Consider the following 13,821-nt stretch of genomic DNA (forward strand, 5'->3'; position numbering starts at 1 on the left):
GGGAGAACCAGGGCTCATACCTCTGGGACAGGTAGGGAGCCACATAGTCTGGAGCTGGAGAGGCTGTCGTCGCAAGGTGGCGGTCCCTACACACGCAGCGCGGGAATCGGGATTGTGTGCAGCTGGAGCAGAGGCTCTGGCTTCTGCGTTGCCAGAGGGGGGGAATAGCAGCCTGTGAGTTGCAAGAGGAAAGCCGGCAAGCAGGGAGGGCTGTCAGAAGCCAGGCAGGACACTGAAGCCACCCAAGCAGCTGCCGCTCTCTTTAGAGTTTCCGGAGCCCAAAGTGATCATGGCCCGGGTCAACGGAGCATTCCTGGATGTGCTGCTGCTTCTGCTGCTGCTGTCTGTTCAGACCCTGCCCCTAGTAGCAGCAGGAGATCCACGTAAGTACAGCAAAATGCTTAAAACTTGCTTTAGGCTATCTGGAAAACTTTGCATTTAATTCCTGGTTTAATTTGGACCCGAATAGCAGAGCATAGGACTGGTGAAAAATAAAAATAGGGTTTCAGATAAACCCTATTCAGTTGCAACCTGAAAAACTAAAATTTATTTACAATAGACTTTCATCGTCTGAGAGGGTCTAAAATACATAGTGTGTATTTGAATTTATTTATATATCTGAATAACCACTAAGGGAGTGAATGTTTCATAAAAACAGAAAGACCAATGTGTTAGGAATTAATTGGCCAACACTATCATTTATTCCCTTTGAATGGAACAATTTCCAATAATTAAGTCCATCAGAGAAATGACTGGCAGGCATTACATCATCCTGCATCAGTTTAGCTGCTACCAGCATACAGTTTTGCAGACCTTGGTAGCTTCAGACTTAAGATGCTAATTAACTCTTAAATACTGCAGGGATGGAGCAGCTATAGATCAGCCTAAATTTTATAGGCCAAATTTGGCACCCTGCTCAAATTGCTCAGGGGAAAAAAAAAACAAAAACACGTGGGTATTCTCTTCATAGAAGAGTTTGTTTCTAATAGTAAAAGTTATTGTTTAAAGACAAAACTTTGCTAGTCATTCTCTAAGTGTCAACATTTACATTTAAAAATTTTGTCACTGAGTGCTGTGTTTCTGATTTGGCAAAAATCTAGTATGCTTTTATTTGTAGAATGGTCAGTATTCTAGTGGAGTAATAATAATCCAGATAGTTCAGAAAAACCCAATACTTTTATTTTTATCTTTCACGAAAATGTAAAATTATGCCTCAATTAAAATTCTACTGATTTAATTTAGCTATGAGTTTAGAATTTTAAAAATATATTCCTCCTTGAATTAAAAAATAACTTTTTAAAAGTAAATTTTCTTTTTCTTTGACAGTCCCATGTATGCATATAATGCACTCTGGCTCCTCTCCCCACAGAAACTTTACCTGATAGCCTAACAATGACGTCAATCACACCCCTTTCCTACTGGTCCCTTTCCCAGATTCATCACTTTTGGTTTGGTTTTGTTACCCATTTGGTTTAACCACGACCATCCGTGTCACCACCTGATTGGAACTATTCACATTTTTCCTCCTTTCTGCTTTCACTTCTCTCAGTCCAAACCTCATTGAGTCAGCTAATAAAAGCTAGGTGTCATATTTAGAAATGCAGATCTCTGAAGGGCAGGATCCCCTGGAGGCGGCTCTCAGGGTTCACCTCAACTTTCTTTATGAAGTCTGCCATACTCCAGAGTTCTTCGTGCCCCGAATCCTCAAGCTGAGATAATGCCCACGACTGATAGTGCAGTCCCTGTATTGAACACCTATACTCAGGCCTTTCTCATCCAACAGTCTTAATTTACAAAATTTATCCCATCTCGGTATAAATTATAAAAAAAAGTTAAAAGCTTAATTTTGTTTCATGGGAAGGCTTTGCTAATAAAACACAGACAGAACCAAATTTGAAGGGTCCTATGACAGGGCCTATGAAGAAGAAATGAAGCGCTTATAAGGGGAATAAAATCACAATAAAGTAATTCAACAACCAGCTAGCAAAACACATAATGATAAATCGCTTAGAGATCACTTTTACTACTTGATAAAGAGCTTCAAGAGTCTCGGCTTGAGAAAAAGAGAACAGAGGCAAGAAGGCCTTAGCAGAGCTGGAAGGACTACCCTTGAGGTTTTATTCCCACTGTTGTTATAAACTGAATTTAGATTTTCCAGCTGTACCCTGTACTGGTTGTGTTTCTTATTCCTATACTTAGATATCTGGCAGAAAATAGCTTAAGGGAGTAAAGGTGTATTTTGTCTTACAGTTTGAAGATGTACAGTCCATTTCAGTGAGAAAAGCATGTTGGCACGAGTGTGACATATCTGATTAAATGGCACCCAAGAGTCAAGAAGCAGAGACTACTGAACAAGATTCGGGGCCAGGAAATACAACCTCCTGTCCTGCCCCTAATGATTTACTTTCTCCAGTGAAGTTCCACCTTGTATAGACCCCAAACATAGCTATTTCATGATTTGCCTAAGGAGTAATGAAGATCTAGCATCAGATTTGAGAGTGAAAGTAGAATATTCGGTTTTGTCTATTCCTGATAATAATGAGGGATAAAAGACAGACTATGTGCATTGCTAGGCCCAGTCGTATGTATTTTTCATATAATTTATTTTATTGTATCATATTTAATTTGATAGCATTTTCATTTGTCTGTCTCTGTGTCATCCTGTATCCCTAATTTTAAATCATCACAGCTTCCATTTTATATCTCATTTTCTTTACATTTCATATAAAAGACTGTTATATGTCAGCTAATCCAAAATAATTGTATTTTAATTTTCTCTATCTTTAATATTCTTTTCACTATTGTTTAATTATTTACATTTAAGTATACAATTGCTGAATAAAAATTCTTACAAGAAAAAAAAAAAGAAGGCCTTAGCAGCACTACCTTTTCTAGGTTTTTTTTTTCCAATTTTTTATTAGATAGTTTTTTCATTTACATTTCAAAAGCTATCCTGAAAGTCTCCTATACCCCCCCCCCCCCCGCGTTCTCCCCTACCCACTCACTCCCACTTCTTGGCCCTGTCATTCCCCTGTACTGGGGCATATAAAGTTTGCAACATCAAGGGGCCTCTCTTCCCAATGATGGCCGACTAGGCCATCTTCTGCTACTATGCAGCTAGAGACACAAGCTCTGGGGTACTGGTTAGTTCATATTGTTGTTCTACCGGTGAACTTGGCTGATCCAGGCCAGCACTGGGTAACACTGAAAATTTCAGTGCAAATGTGAGATTTTCTTTTTCAATTGACCAGCTTTTAGTATTCTCATATTCAATGCACATTTATTTATTCTAAATTATCTTTGAGACTGAAAAATTCTTCCAGATTAAACTATATAATACCCAAAAGTATTATATATGTGTGAGACCATCTTGAGTACCAGTTAAAAAAAAAGTCAATGTAGGCATCTGAAAACCTCTTTTCGGTGTAGACATCATGACTTGTTCACACTGTTTTCATCTGTCTTTCCAGAAGCAAACGTAGCCATCTACTAGGGTGTTCCATGGCTAATGACATGAAGTGGAATCATGGGAAGGGTGTGCAAACACATCACTTTAGAGATTCTGTATATTTTATTTGAATGTAAGTTGAACTGACAATTAAGTAGGAAAATTTAAGATATGGCCTAAAGAGAACTACTGGTCTTATCTTCAATCTGAGTAGTCCTTTTCTTATCTGCTTTTTTGTTATTGTTGTTGTTTAATGCCTATTCTGAATTTTTCTGCATCACACTCTATCTTTCTGAAGATGAAATATACCTAGAGATAAGAGAAAAATACTTTGTGAGTCACCTGCTTTTTTTCAGAAAGTAGATTTGTTTACAGAATTTGTAAGATTAGGCCCTTAGTTAGAATTTTGTGTTTTATATGTGTGGATGCCTCTACCCTTCATTCCTTCACTTGCTACTAGGGATTGGAACTAAATCCTGGTTTCATCTCTCCTTGCTGTTGTTATCATTTCTCTCTTCACACCAGGACATCATGGTGACCATAAGAGAAGTGTGGCAGTACAATGTAGCCTCATTTAACTTAGTTTGATCAAAATTGGTATCCATCAATGAGTCTGATTATTCTCATAATCTTAGAGTTCTCTTTCCTATCCAGTCACCTCATACCTAGGAGTCAATGAAAGGTCACTTATTGCACATATATTACCTAAAGAGAATAGAAACAGTAAGGAAAAGAATTCAGCTCTGGGTGCCAAACCTAAAAATATGTAACAAAATAGTTGAGTGCGCTGCCAGAGATGTTGAGTGATAGAAATCATTGTAAGTCTTTTGAATGGTTTTGTGGCTTGAGACAGAGTAACTTTTGAGTGTGTTGGTTTAGTCGTTGCTTAGCTAAACTAAATTGTTTTGTTTCTCAAGATCATATGTCAGTCTGGGAAAAGGACAAATGAGCCACAGAGTGCCCTGTTTAAAGAGAAATTTATTTATATGCTATGAGGATGCATGTCAGGAAAATTGCCCACTATAGTATAAGAATAATTATTTTACTGGAAGCTTAAACTTTGATGTTTTAATACTATCATTCTTAAAATTATTTTGCTAATGATTAATAGACTTAGTTTTAATATTAAACTATTTAATATTAATAGTATTTGTCTTAGGCTTTTTTTTTCCTGCCTTGGTAAAATGTCTGGACAAAATAAATAAATTTGTCTCCCAGTTCACGGGTGTAATCCCTCTGTGATGACTTGTATATCCTGAGCCCAGGGAGTGACACTATTTGAAAGTATGGCTTTGTTGGAACAGGTGTGGCCTTGTTGGAATAGGTGTGTCACTGTGGGCTTGGGCTTTAATATCCTAGTCCTAGCTACCGAGAAATCAGAATTCTGCTAGCTGTCTTTAGATGAAGATGTAGAACTCTCAGCTCTGCCTGCACCAGGCCAGCTTGGATGATGTCGTGTTCCTGCTTTGACAATACTGGACTGAACCTCTGAACCTGTAAACCAGCCCCAATTAAATGTTGCCCTTATAAGAGTTGTGGGATGCTCACAGTCATCTATAGGATGGAACACAGGGCCCCCAATGGAGGAGCTAAAGAAAGTACCAAAGGAGGTGGAGGGGTCTGCAACCCTATAGGTGGAACAACAGTATGAACTAATCAGTACCCCCAGAGCTTGTGTCTCTAGCTGCATATGTACCAGAAGATGGCCTAGTCGGTCATCATTGGGAAGAGAGGCCCCTAGGTCTTGTAAACGTTATATGCCCCAGGGGAATGCCAGGGCCAAGAAGTGGGAGTGAGTGGGTAGGGGAGAAGGGCGGGGGGAGGGTATAGGGAACTTTCGGGATAGCATTTGAAATGTAAATAAAGAAAATATCTAATAAAATTTTTAAAAAAAGAAAAAAAGAGTTGTCTTGGTCATGGTATCTGCTCACAGCAGTAAATTGCTAACTAAGACATCCTCATAGAGAGGAAATGGAGGCAGCAGAGCAGATGGTCCCATTGTGATCACAATCAGAAGAGAGTGATTAATGCTGGTATTCAGTTCGTTTTCTCCATTTTACACATTCCAAGAGTCCCACTTAGGGAATGTTCCCACCTGAGGCAATGATGGGGACATGAGGCAGTAGCCCTGGTGCTGGTCCTTGAACTGAATTGTCAGAGGTAGAGTGAGGAAAGGCGCTCTAGACTGAAGGTGAAGAACACACTAGAAAAGAAATGCTGGGCACGATGCGGGGTTGGAGATGTTTAAGTCTGTGAAGGATGGATGTTGTCAGGAGCTAGTGAAACTGGAACTATACCCAACATGATGGTGATGGTTGATTGTGGTTCAATAGAATATCTTTGTTGTAGATGTTCACTGAAGTGTTCAGGAGTAATGAGTATATGAGAAAAGTGTTTCTGCCTTATGTGTGAGTTGAGATTGTTGGAAATTGTGTGCTTCTTTGTTTAAAAACATGCAAGACTGAATTTAAAGGAATCATGATACAGCAGAATTACTTCAATATAATCAAATTCAACAAATTTAGTGCTGAAGAGATATCTCAGAGGTTATGAGGGAGTACTGCTCTTATAAAGGACCTGAGTTTGGTGCCCAGAGCCCATATTGGGTGACTTAAAAACACTTTTTTTTTTTTTTTTTTTTTTCGAGACAGGGTTTCTCTGTGTAGCCCTGGCTGTCCTGGAACTCACTTTGTAGACCAGGCTGGCCTCGAACTCAGAAATCCGCCTGCCTCTGTCTGCCTCCCGAGTGCTGGGATTAAAGGCATGCACCATCACGCCTGGCAAAAACACTTTTAAATTTATCATTTCTAGCCTCCTTGTACCAGTGAGGTGTGGTGTTTGGAAACATCAGATTATAATATCATTGTGTTTCTGCCAAATCTGCTCTATCATTGTATAAAATAATTTCTTTTCTATTTGAAAAGTAAAGAAAATGTAAGATAGTTTCTAAAATGATTTAATATATCTGCTAACTATGATATGATAGCCCACAATATTCTTAATATTATAGGTATAGAATGCAATATATAATGGAAAATAAACATTTATATACTATTACAAAACTGTCTTTTCCTGTGTGGGTATGATTCTTGTGCTAATTTGAACTGTTTTGCACATGGAAAATGTTTGCAGCTAATTAAGAAAGCCTTAGAGCCTCTGAAATTTTATAGCACAGCTTATTACAAAGCCTAAAATTTGCAAACACTGTTAAAACTTAGGAAAAGTTTCAGATTTTCTAACAGAAAAAGATGTTGTTTAGCTTTAAGAAAACTAACCAATTTACTTCCTTCTGTTCTCATTGTCTGTTAACAATTTTAGGAGCCCAGATGATCTAAAATTATGGTAAAACTGTAAAAGCACCACATAGATTTTCAGATAGTATGAGCAACCATGTGATAATGATTAGCTGTTTTATGCATAAAAATCAGCATAAGGTACTTATTAATAAAACTTGGCCTCTTAAAAATTTATTTTAATGTGATAATGAATTACACTGAATAAACAGCACTGTTTGTTTCCACTGGAAACAACAAATAAAATTTGTTACAAAAGACTGATTACATGCATTGGCAAACCATTCTCTAGGGCTCTCTAAATGTTTTTTCACACGTTTTTTAGTGAGACACCATCTTTTCAAGGTGGTTTGCAGAACACACAGCAAAGGGCACGAGGTGTTTCCTGATGATTTAAAAAAGAAAAAAGTTTCCTCCACTCAGGGCTCCTTTCTTTCATTGCAACCCACTGTGTGTAGCTGACCTTAGATACTCTGTGTGTGTGTGGGGGGGGGGGCGGGGGGGCAAGAATAGAGGGGAGGAGAAAAAGGATCTCTGAATAAAGTCAGGAATCTAAATGGGGGTGACATTATCATTAGACTACTCACTGCTATTTAGGGAATTAAGGGCCTCAAGTTCCCTGGGGCAAGCTTGATTTTTGCTAACAGAATATCTAATTTCTTCTTGCTGCAGCTTCTTTGTTCAAGACGACTTTAACAAGACGCCACCAACTCATCTAACTTATACCAACCACCAACCATGCCTACTGGGGCTCTAGCGTGTATATACCCTCTGAAATTTTCCCCAAATCCCAAACATCACATAGTTGCAGAAACTACCTGCTGGCAAAACCACTTCTCTAATAGAGTATAAAGCAAATCACAGTCGGCTGCTATGGACAGTCTAAAGCAAGCCCGTATCCACACTCCTGGGATTGCAATGAAAACATATTCTTATAATGTTTCTGTATTTTTCAGAAAATAAACCAAAATTCCAGATTTCTCACTATATCTGTGTGTACAGATGTCCATGCATATATATCTATCTGTTATCCCTCTTGGGACTTCAAAGCAAGAGAATTCATGGAGACACACTGATGCCCGTGGTGTTTGCTTTGCTGTGATTTAATAAGGTCCTTTTCTTTGACTCGGGAGTCTTTTACTGGTTCTTAGGAAACTGACGAGCTAAGTGTTTAGCGTCTAATTAGGAAAAGATAGCAAAGATTTCTTTTTACAGCACTTGATAAGGAACTTATCTGTGAAATGATCTGTTTTGTGACTATAATTGTAACTTGAAGTAGGAAATAGTGAGGAGCTATTACCTATATATTAGCAAATGATTTATGTAGTAAAAGACACTTGTTGTTTTAAGTATTACAGCTGATGCTATCTTGAGAAGAGGCAAGCAGCTCTCCTGTTCAATAGCAGGGCTGGGTCTACTGCCATACATTTCATCCAGATTCCTTGCAGATAAAATCCTATGACAAAGTTCATCTCATTAGACACTAGAGTTTATCAAGTTCATGTGTGCTGTAGTGTGTGTGTGTGTGTGTGTGTGGTGTATGTATATGTGTGGTGTGGTGTGTGTATGTGGAGTGTGGTATGTGTGCATATATACGTGTTTTGGGTATGATGTGTTTATGTGTCGTGTGGTATGTGAGAGGGACAGTGTGCCCATATATATGTAGTATGTGGGGGAGATGGTGTGCTTGCGTGCGCACGAATGTGTGTATGTGTGTTATATGTATGTATGTGGGGTGAGGTAGGAGGTTGGTGTGTGTATGTATATGTGTGTAGCTTGTGCACATTGCACACTGTGCAGATGTGCTTTCCTTCTTTGCTCCCTGTAGCATCTATATGTTTGCGTTTACTAATATAAATTACTTTAGAATGCCAGCCATATTCACTTGTGAAAAATCTGTTGTCCTAATTAGAGCTTCCGCATAAGGGCTTAGATTGTTTTAGGCATATGTGCAGGTAGTCTATTCTGGAAATTTGACTTATAAAAGAGGATTGAGGGCTAGGAAAAAAAAAGGAGGATAGAGATGGTAGTAGAGATTTTCAGGTATCCTGGGATGAGCCAAATAAAAGAGAATGTGGGGGTGGGGGGTTGGAATCTAAAAAGTGCCACCATTTTGCACTTGTGAGGAGATGGGTAGCTGAGCACTAAATCAAAGGTGAATCAAGAAGACAATGACCCAAGGTTCAGAAGGTGACTTACCCAGTGTTATTTATAGTCAATGTCTTTGTTTGCAGAGTGTGTATATTCATTCAATATTGCAATACATTTCATGGATAGACTTTTTCAATATTTAATTCAAAGTCCTAAGAAAAGCAAATCAGAATCTTCATAGCTGATCTCTTTATTGTTTTCTGAGTAATGATTCCCCTTCCCTTTTATCCTAATCTACAACAGTTTTCCCTCAGTCAGACATTGATGTGTGTGTGTGTGTGTGTGTGTGCACTCGTGCGTGCATGCACGCGTGCCAATGAAGCTTTGCATATTCTGTCAGTTTCCTGGAGTGACAATAATACATTTCCCCTGGAATGTTGTAGAATAGTGTGATGCCTATCCCAACCATGCTTTTTTATTGTTATCAATTATCTAATGAAAAAATATCCACAAATCCCTGATGGACCTCTTGGTGCACTGGGCATGGGTTACTTTTATTTAAAAAAAAAAAGTCACATTCACAAGAATGTACTATATCTTAGAGGTATTATATGACCAGAATGCAGCACAATACCACGAACATAACCAGTATTCATAAGTAAAATCACCAGTTTGGCAATTTAATTGAGAATTTTCCATTGTGTGCCCAGATGTTACCTTTTCCAATTAGAATATTCAAGTCCTATTTTCTCCTCTAGACTTATATACCTTGAAATAATAAAGTTGCAAACGAGGCACACAAGACGTGTCTTCATAAGATTATACATACTATTTTCCTGGAATTTTGAACACATACTTCTGAGATCTCAAACATTTTTCTATTTTCGGGATTCTATTCTTGGCACAAGAAATTCTGAGGTGTCATTTGGTGGTTGTCTCTAACTTGTTTAAGCTGTTTTAATTGTTCTTACAGAATAAAGTTCTTGGTCTTGATGTGTTAAAAATCAGTATGTTTGCTTATACCTTCATGGTCTTCAAGTTTCTTAGATGTCAGGATGTCTAGAAGAATTCAATAGCCTCATCCCATCTTTGTTTCAACAATTATTTTTTGCTTCTTCATTTTAATTCTTATTTATTTATTAATTTCATACAGTACATCCCTACTGAAGCCTCCTCTCCCTCCACTCCTTCCAGTTTCCATTTTCCTGCCCTCTCCTTCAGATCTGCTGCTCCTCTGCAACTCTTCAGAAAAGAACAGGCCTCCCGGTCATAATCAACGAAACATGGTGTTAAAAAATGCAACAAGACTAAGCACAAACCCTCACATCAAGGCTGGACAAGACAACTCATTAGGAGGAAAGGGGTCCTAAGAACAGGCATAAAAGGTCAGAGATACCCCCACTTCCACTGTTAGGAGTCCTCCCCCAAACCCTAAACTAAACAACCATAGTATATATGCAAAGAACCTAGTGCAGCTCTCTGAAGGCTCCAAGATTACTTCTTCAGTCTCTGTGAGACCCTGTGATCCCTATTTAGTTGATTCTGTGGGCTGTATTCTCCTGGTGTCCTCAACCCCTCTGGCTCCTACAGTCCTTCCTCACCATTTCCATGGGATTCCCCTAGCACTGCCTATTGTTTGGCTGTGGGTTTCTGCATCTGCTCCCATCAGCTGCTGGAGGAAGTCTCTCTGAAGACAATTGGATTGGGTACCTATCAATGAGTATAGCCTAATATACTATTAGGAATCATTTCATTGAATTTGAGAAGAGGTTTAGTTCTACCCTAGGTCTCTGGGACATTAAAATCAGGACAAGACAAGGTTGTGCACCCTTTTCATATCTATTCAATATAATACTTGAAGTTTTAGTTAGAGAAATAAGACGATTGAAAGAGATCAAATGGATACAAATTGGAAAAATCTCAAGCAACAACACATACTGGTGAGGATGTGGAGAAAGGGGAACTCTCCTTCATAGCAGGTGGAATTGCAAACTGGTACAACCACTCTGGAAATCAATCTGGCAGTTCCTCAGAAAATTGGAAATATTTCTACCTGAAAACCTTTCTATACCACTCTTGGGCATATACCCAAAAGATGCTCCCCCATACCACAAGGTCAGGTGTTCCACTATGTTCATAGCAGCCTTATTCATAAGTAACCCATATGTCCCTCAGCTGAAGAATGGATACAGAAAATGTGGTTCATTTATGTAATGGAAGACTATCCAGCTATTAAAACCAAAGATATCCTGAATTTTGCAGGTAAATGGATGGAATTAGAAAATATCATCCTGAGTGAGGTAGCCCAGACTCAAAATGACATGCATAACAGAAAACTAGCATGGCTGTCCTCTGACAGGCTCTACCAGCAGCTGACTAAGACAGAGGCAGATACTCACAGCCAAGCATTGGCCTGAGGACAGGGACCCCTATGTAAGAATTAGAGAAAGGATTTAAAGAACTGAATGGGATGGCAACATATGTAGCAGAGGACTGCATTGTCTGGCTTCAGTGGGAGAAGATGTGCCTAGTCCTGTAAAGACTTGATGCACCATGGAGGGGAGATAACAGAGGGGTGCCCTCTCAGAGGTGAAGGGGAGGGGGATGGAGGAAGAATTCTGTGAGAAGGAACCAGGAGGGTGGCAAAATTTGGGATGTAAATAAATAAAATAAATAGTAAAAATGTTTAAGGAGGAAAAAAATTAAAAATACTTTTTAAAATAAATGTTTTAAAATGTGAAAAAAGAAAACCAGTCAATGTAATCTATCATATAAACAAACTGAAAGAAAAACAAACAAACAAAAACATAAACACATGGTTATCAAGCTGAAAAAGCCTTTAACAAAATCTAATACTCCTTCATCGCAAAAATTTTATAAAGACCAGGGGTACCAGGGACATATCTAAACAAAATAAAGGCAATTTATAGTAAGCCTATAGCCAAAATCAAATTAAATGAAGAGAAACTCAAACCAGTTCCACCAAAATCCAAAACAGGACAAGGCTGTCCTCCATTCCCTTTATATCTATTTAATGTAGTACTTGAAGTTCTAGCTAGAGCAATAAGATGACTGCAGGAGATCAAGGAGATAAATTGGAAAGGAAGAAGTCAAAGTATCACTATTTGCAGATGATATGTTAGTATACAAATGCTTCACGAATTCAAACACTGCTTGAAATGAAAGGGAGACAAACTATAACTCCTGGTACTCCCTTTAGCCTTCCTCGGCAATCAACACTTTCCCACATGTCTTAGATACTCAGAGCATCTCAAGGGATTTCCTGTTATGATCTAGGGAGCAGACACTCAATAAGTCACCATCATCTTTCTCCTTTACCCCAGAGCTACCAGTTACCACAGCAAGTCCCCTTCAGGAAATGTCATTTTTCATCTGTTCTTCCCTACCTGTTGCTTTATGTGACTCCCCGTGAATGAGGTGTTTCTTCTGTTTTTCATTTTGTTTGAAACATACTTCAGCATTTTAGCATGTATACATGGAAGAATTTTGGGTCCTTACATATGTATAACAAATACTTTCTTGTCTCTAGGATTTAACTTAGAGGCTATGGTGCCTGACATTTACCATCATCAAAGTTTTCACTGAGTCAGTGCCTACAGGTCCTTTGTTTTGGAAATCTGAAGAGTTAATTTTATGGACAATTCAGGGTGAGGCTAAAAGAGGGCTTAAGTCAGAGAGAAAGCTTAAAGAAGGAGGATTACTGTAAAGAGAAATTAATTCTTCTTGGAAGGGTCTCAGGAGAGGGTTGTCATGTAGCTAAATGACTAGAGTCTTTTTATATGATATATGGTAGAAAAAGTAGAAAGAACAAAAGACTTTCACTTTCTACTGAGATTGCTTAATTATTTGGGTACATCATGGGCTAAGCCAGTGGGAATCCACATTCTTTTATCAGATCGATCCCCTTGGTCCAACCAAGGGCTCCACAGCAGCCAGTGAGAGACTGCTGAGACTGGCTTTGTTTTCTCAGAACCCTGTCCTTCCTTTTCTCTGGTTCACTTGGCTATTTCATACTCAGCAGCAAGCCCTCTAATTTTTCTGCCTTAGTGTTCCTGACTTCATTTTAAGCCTAATGTACCTTTTAACTCTTGCTTCTGTTGGCATCCTAATGGCTTCAGGACAGAGCTGGAAGCTGGATTTGAGCCCTGGAGTAACAAGTGTTGAGGAATAAATAGCAGGGTGAGCTGGGGTATTGTAACACAATGTAACCTTGAGCCTTTTCACAAAGGCTCTTTGTTCCTTAAATAGCAACTCTGAGACTTCTTATTTATTAATAAATGTGTAGCTATAAGCTTTGGCTCATTCTCTGACTAGCTCATAATTCAGTTACCCTTTTATTCTAACTTGTGTTTGGCTAAGTGGCTGTTTTCTTCTTGTCTACTTATGTGTATTCCCTCAGTGTTCTGAGGTGAATCTCCCATATCCCTATTTCCCAGAACTCTCTCTTTCCCTGTATGCCCCACCTCCTATTTCCCACCTTAGCTCATTGGCCATAAGCTTTTTATTGACAGGTGATGTTTATAAGAGATTCTCTTTACAAGTATTGTCGAATAAATAACATGGGAAGAAGCACTCTAACACAAGGTTTCAATGACATTGGATGACTAGTGTTAATTGGTTTGGGCACTTCCATTCAGTAAATGGTGATTAAGCCACTCTGATTAAAGGAAGGATTTCATCTGAGAAATGCAGGATCAAACTGTAATGTAGTGAGTTTTTTCTGTTGTCACGTGTTAAGACATGTCATTGTCTTAATTGCACTATATGTAAACTTTTAGGCATTTGAATTTATAGTTTATTTGAACAATGAACTATTTTATTAATCAGGGACTTGGGAGAAAGGCTAGTTGACAAGGTGTTTGCTAAGCAAGTATAAAGATCAGAGTTCAGAATTCCAGAACCCACATAAAAATCTGGGTGGGCATGGTTGCAGCCAGTAATGTCAACACCCAAGAACCAGAGGTAGGG

At 38.7% G+C, this 13,821-nt stretch overlaps 1 protein-coding gene across 1 annotated transcript in view; it reads left to right on the forward strand.

Moving 5' to 3' along the window:
- Nucleotides 1–215: 215 nt before the first annotated feature.
- Nucleotides 216–13,821, forward strand: part of LOC110307694 (contactin associated protein family member 3C) — a 178,905-nt gene continuing 165,299 nt past the window's right edge. Inside the window, exon 1 of the mRNA XM_085830734.1 lies at nucleotides 216–383. Within this exon, the coding sequence (XP_085686860.1) occupies nucleotides 290–383 (94 nt within the window). The 5' untranslated portion in view covers nucleotides 216–289. The remainder of the gene's footprint in view (nucleotides 384–13,821) is intronic.

The sequence above is a fragment of the Mus caroli genome, unplaced genomic scaffold (assembly GCF_978045245.1).
Source record: "Mus caroli unplaced genomic scaffold, Mus_caroli_1 scaffold_15, whole genome shotgun sequence".
Classification (NCBI taxonomy): Eukaryota; Metazoa; Chordata; class Mammalia; order Rodentia; family Muridae; genus Mus; species Mus caroli.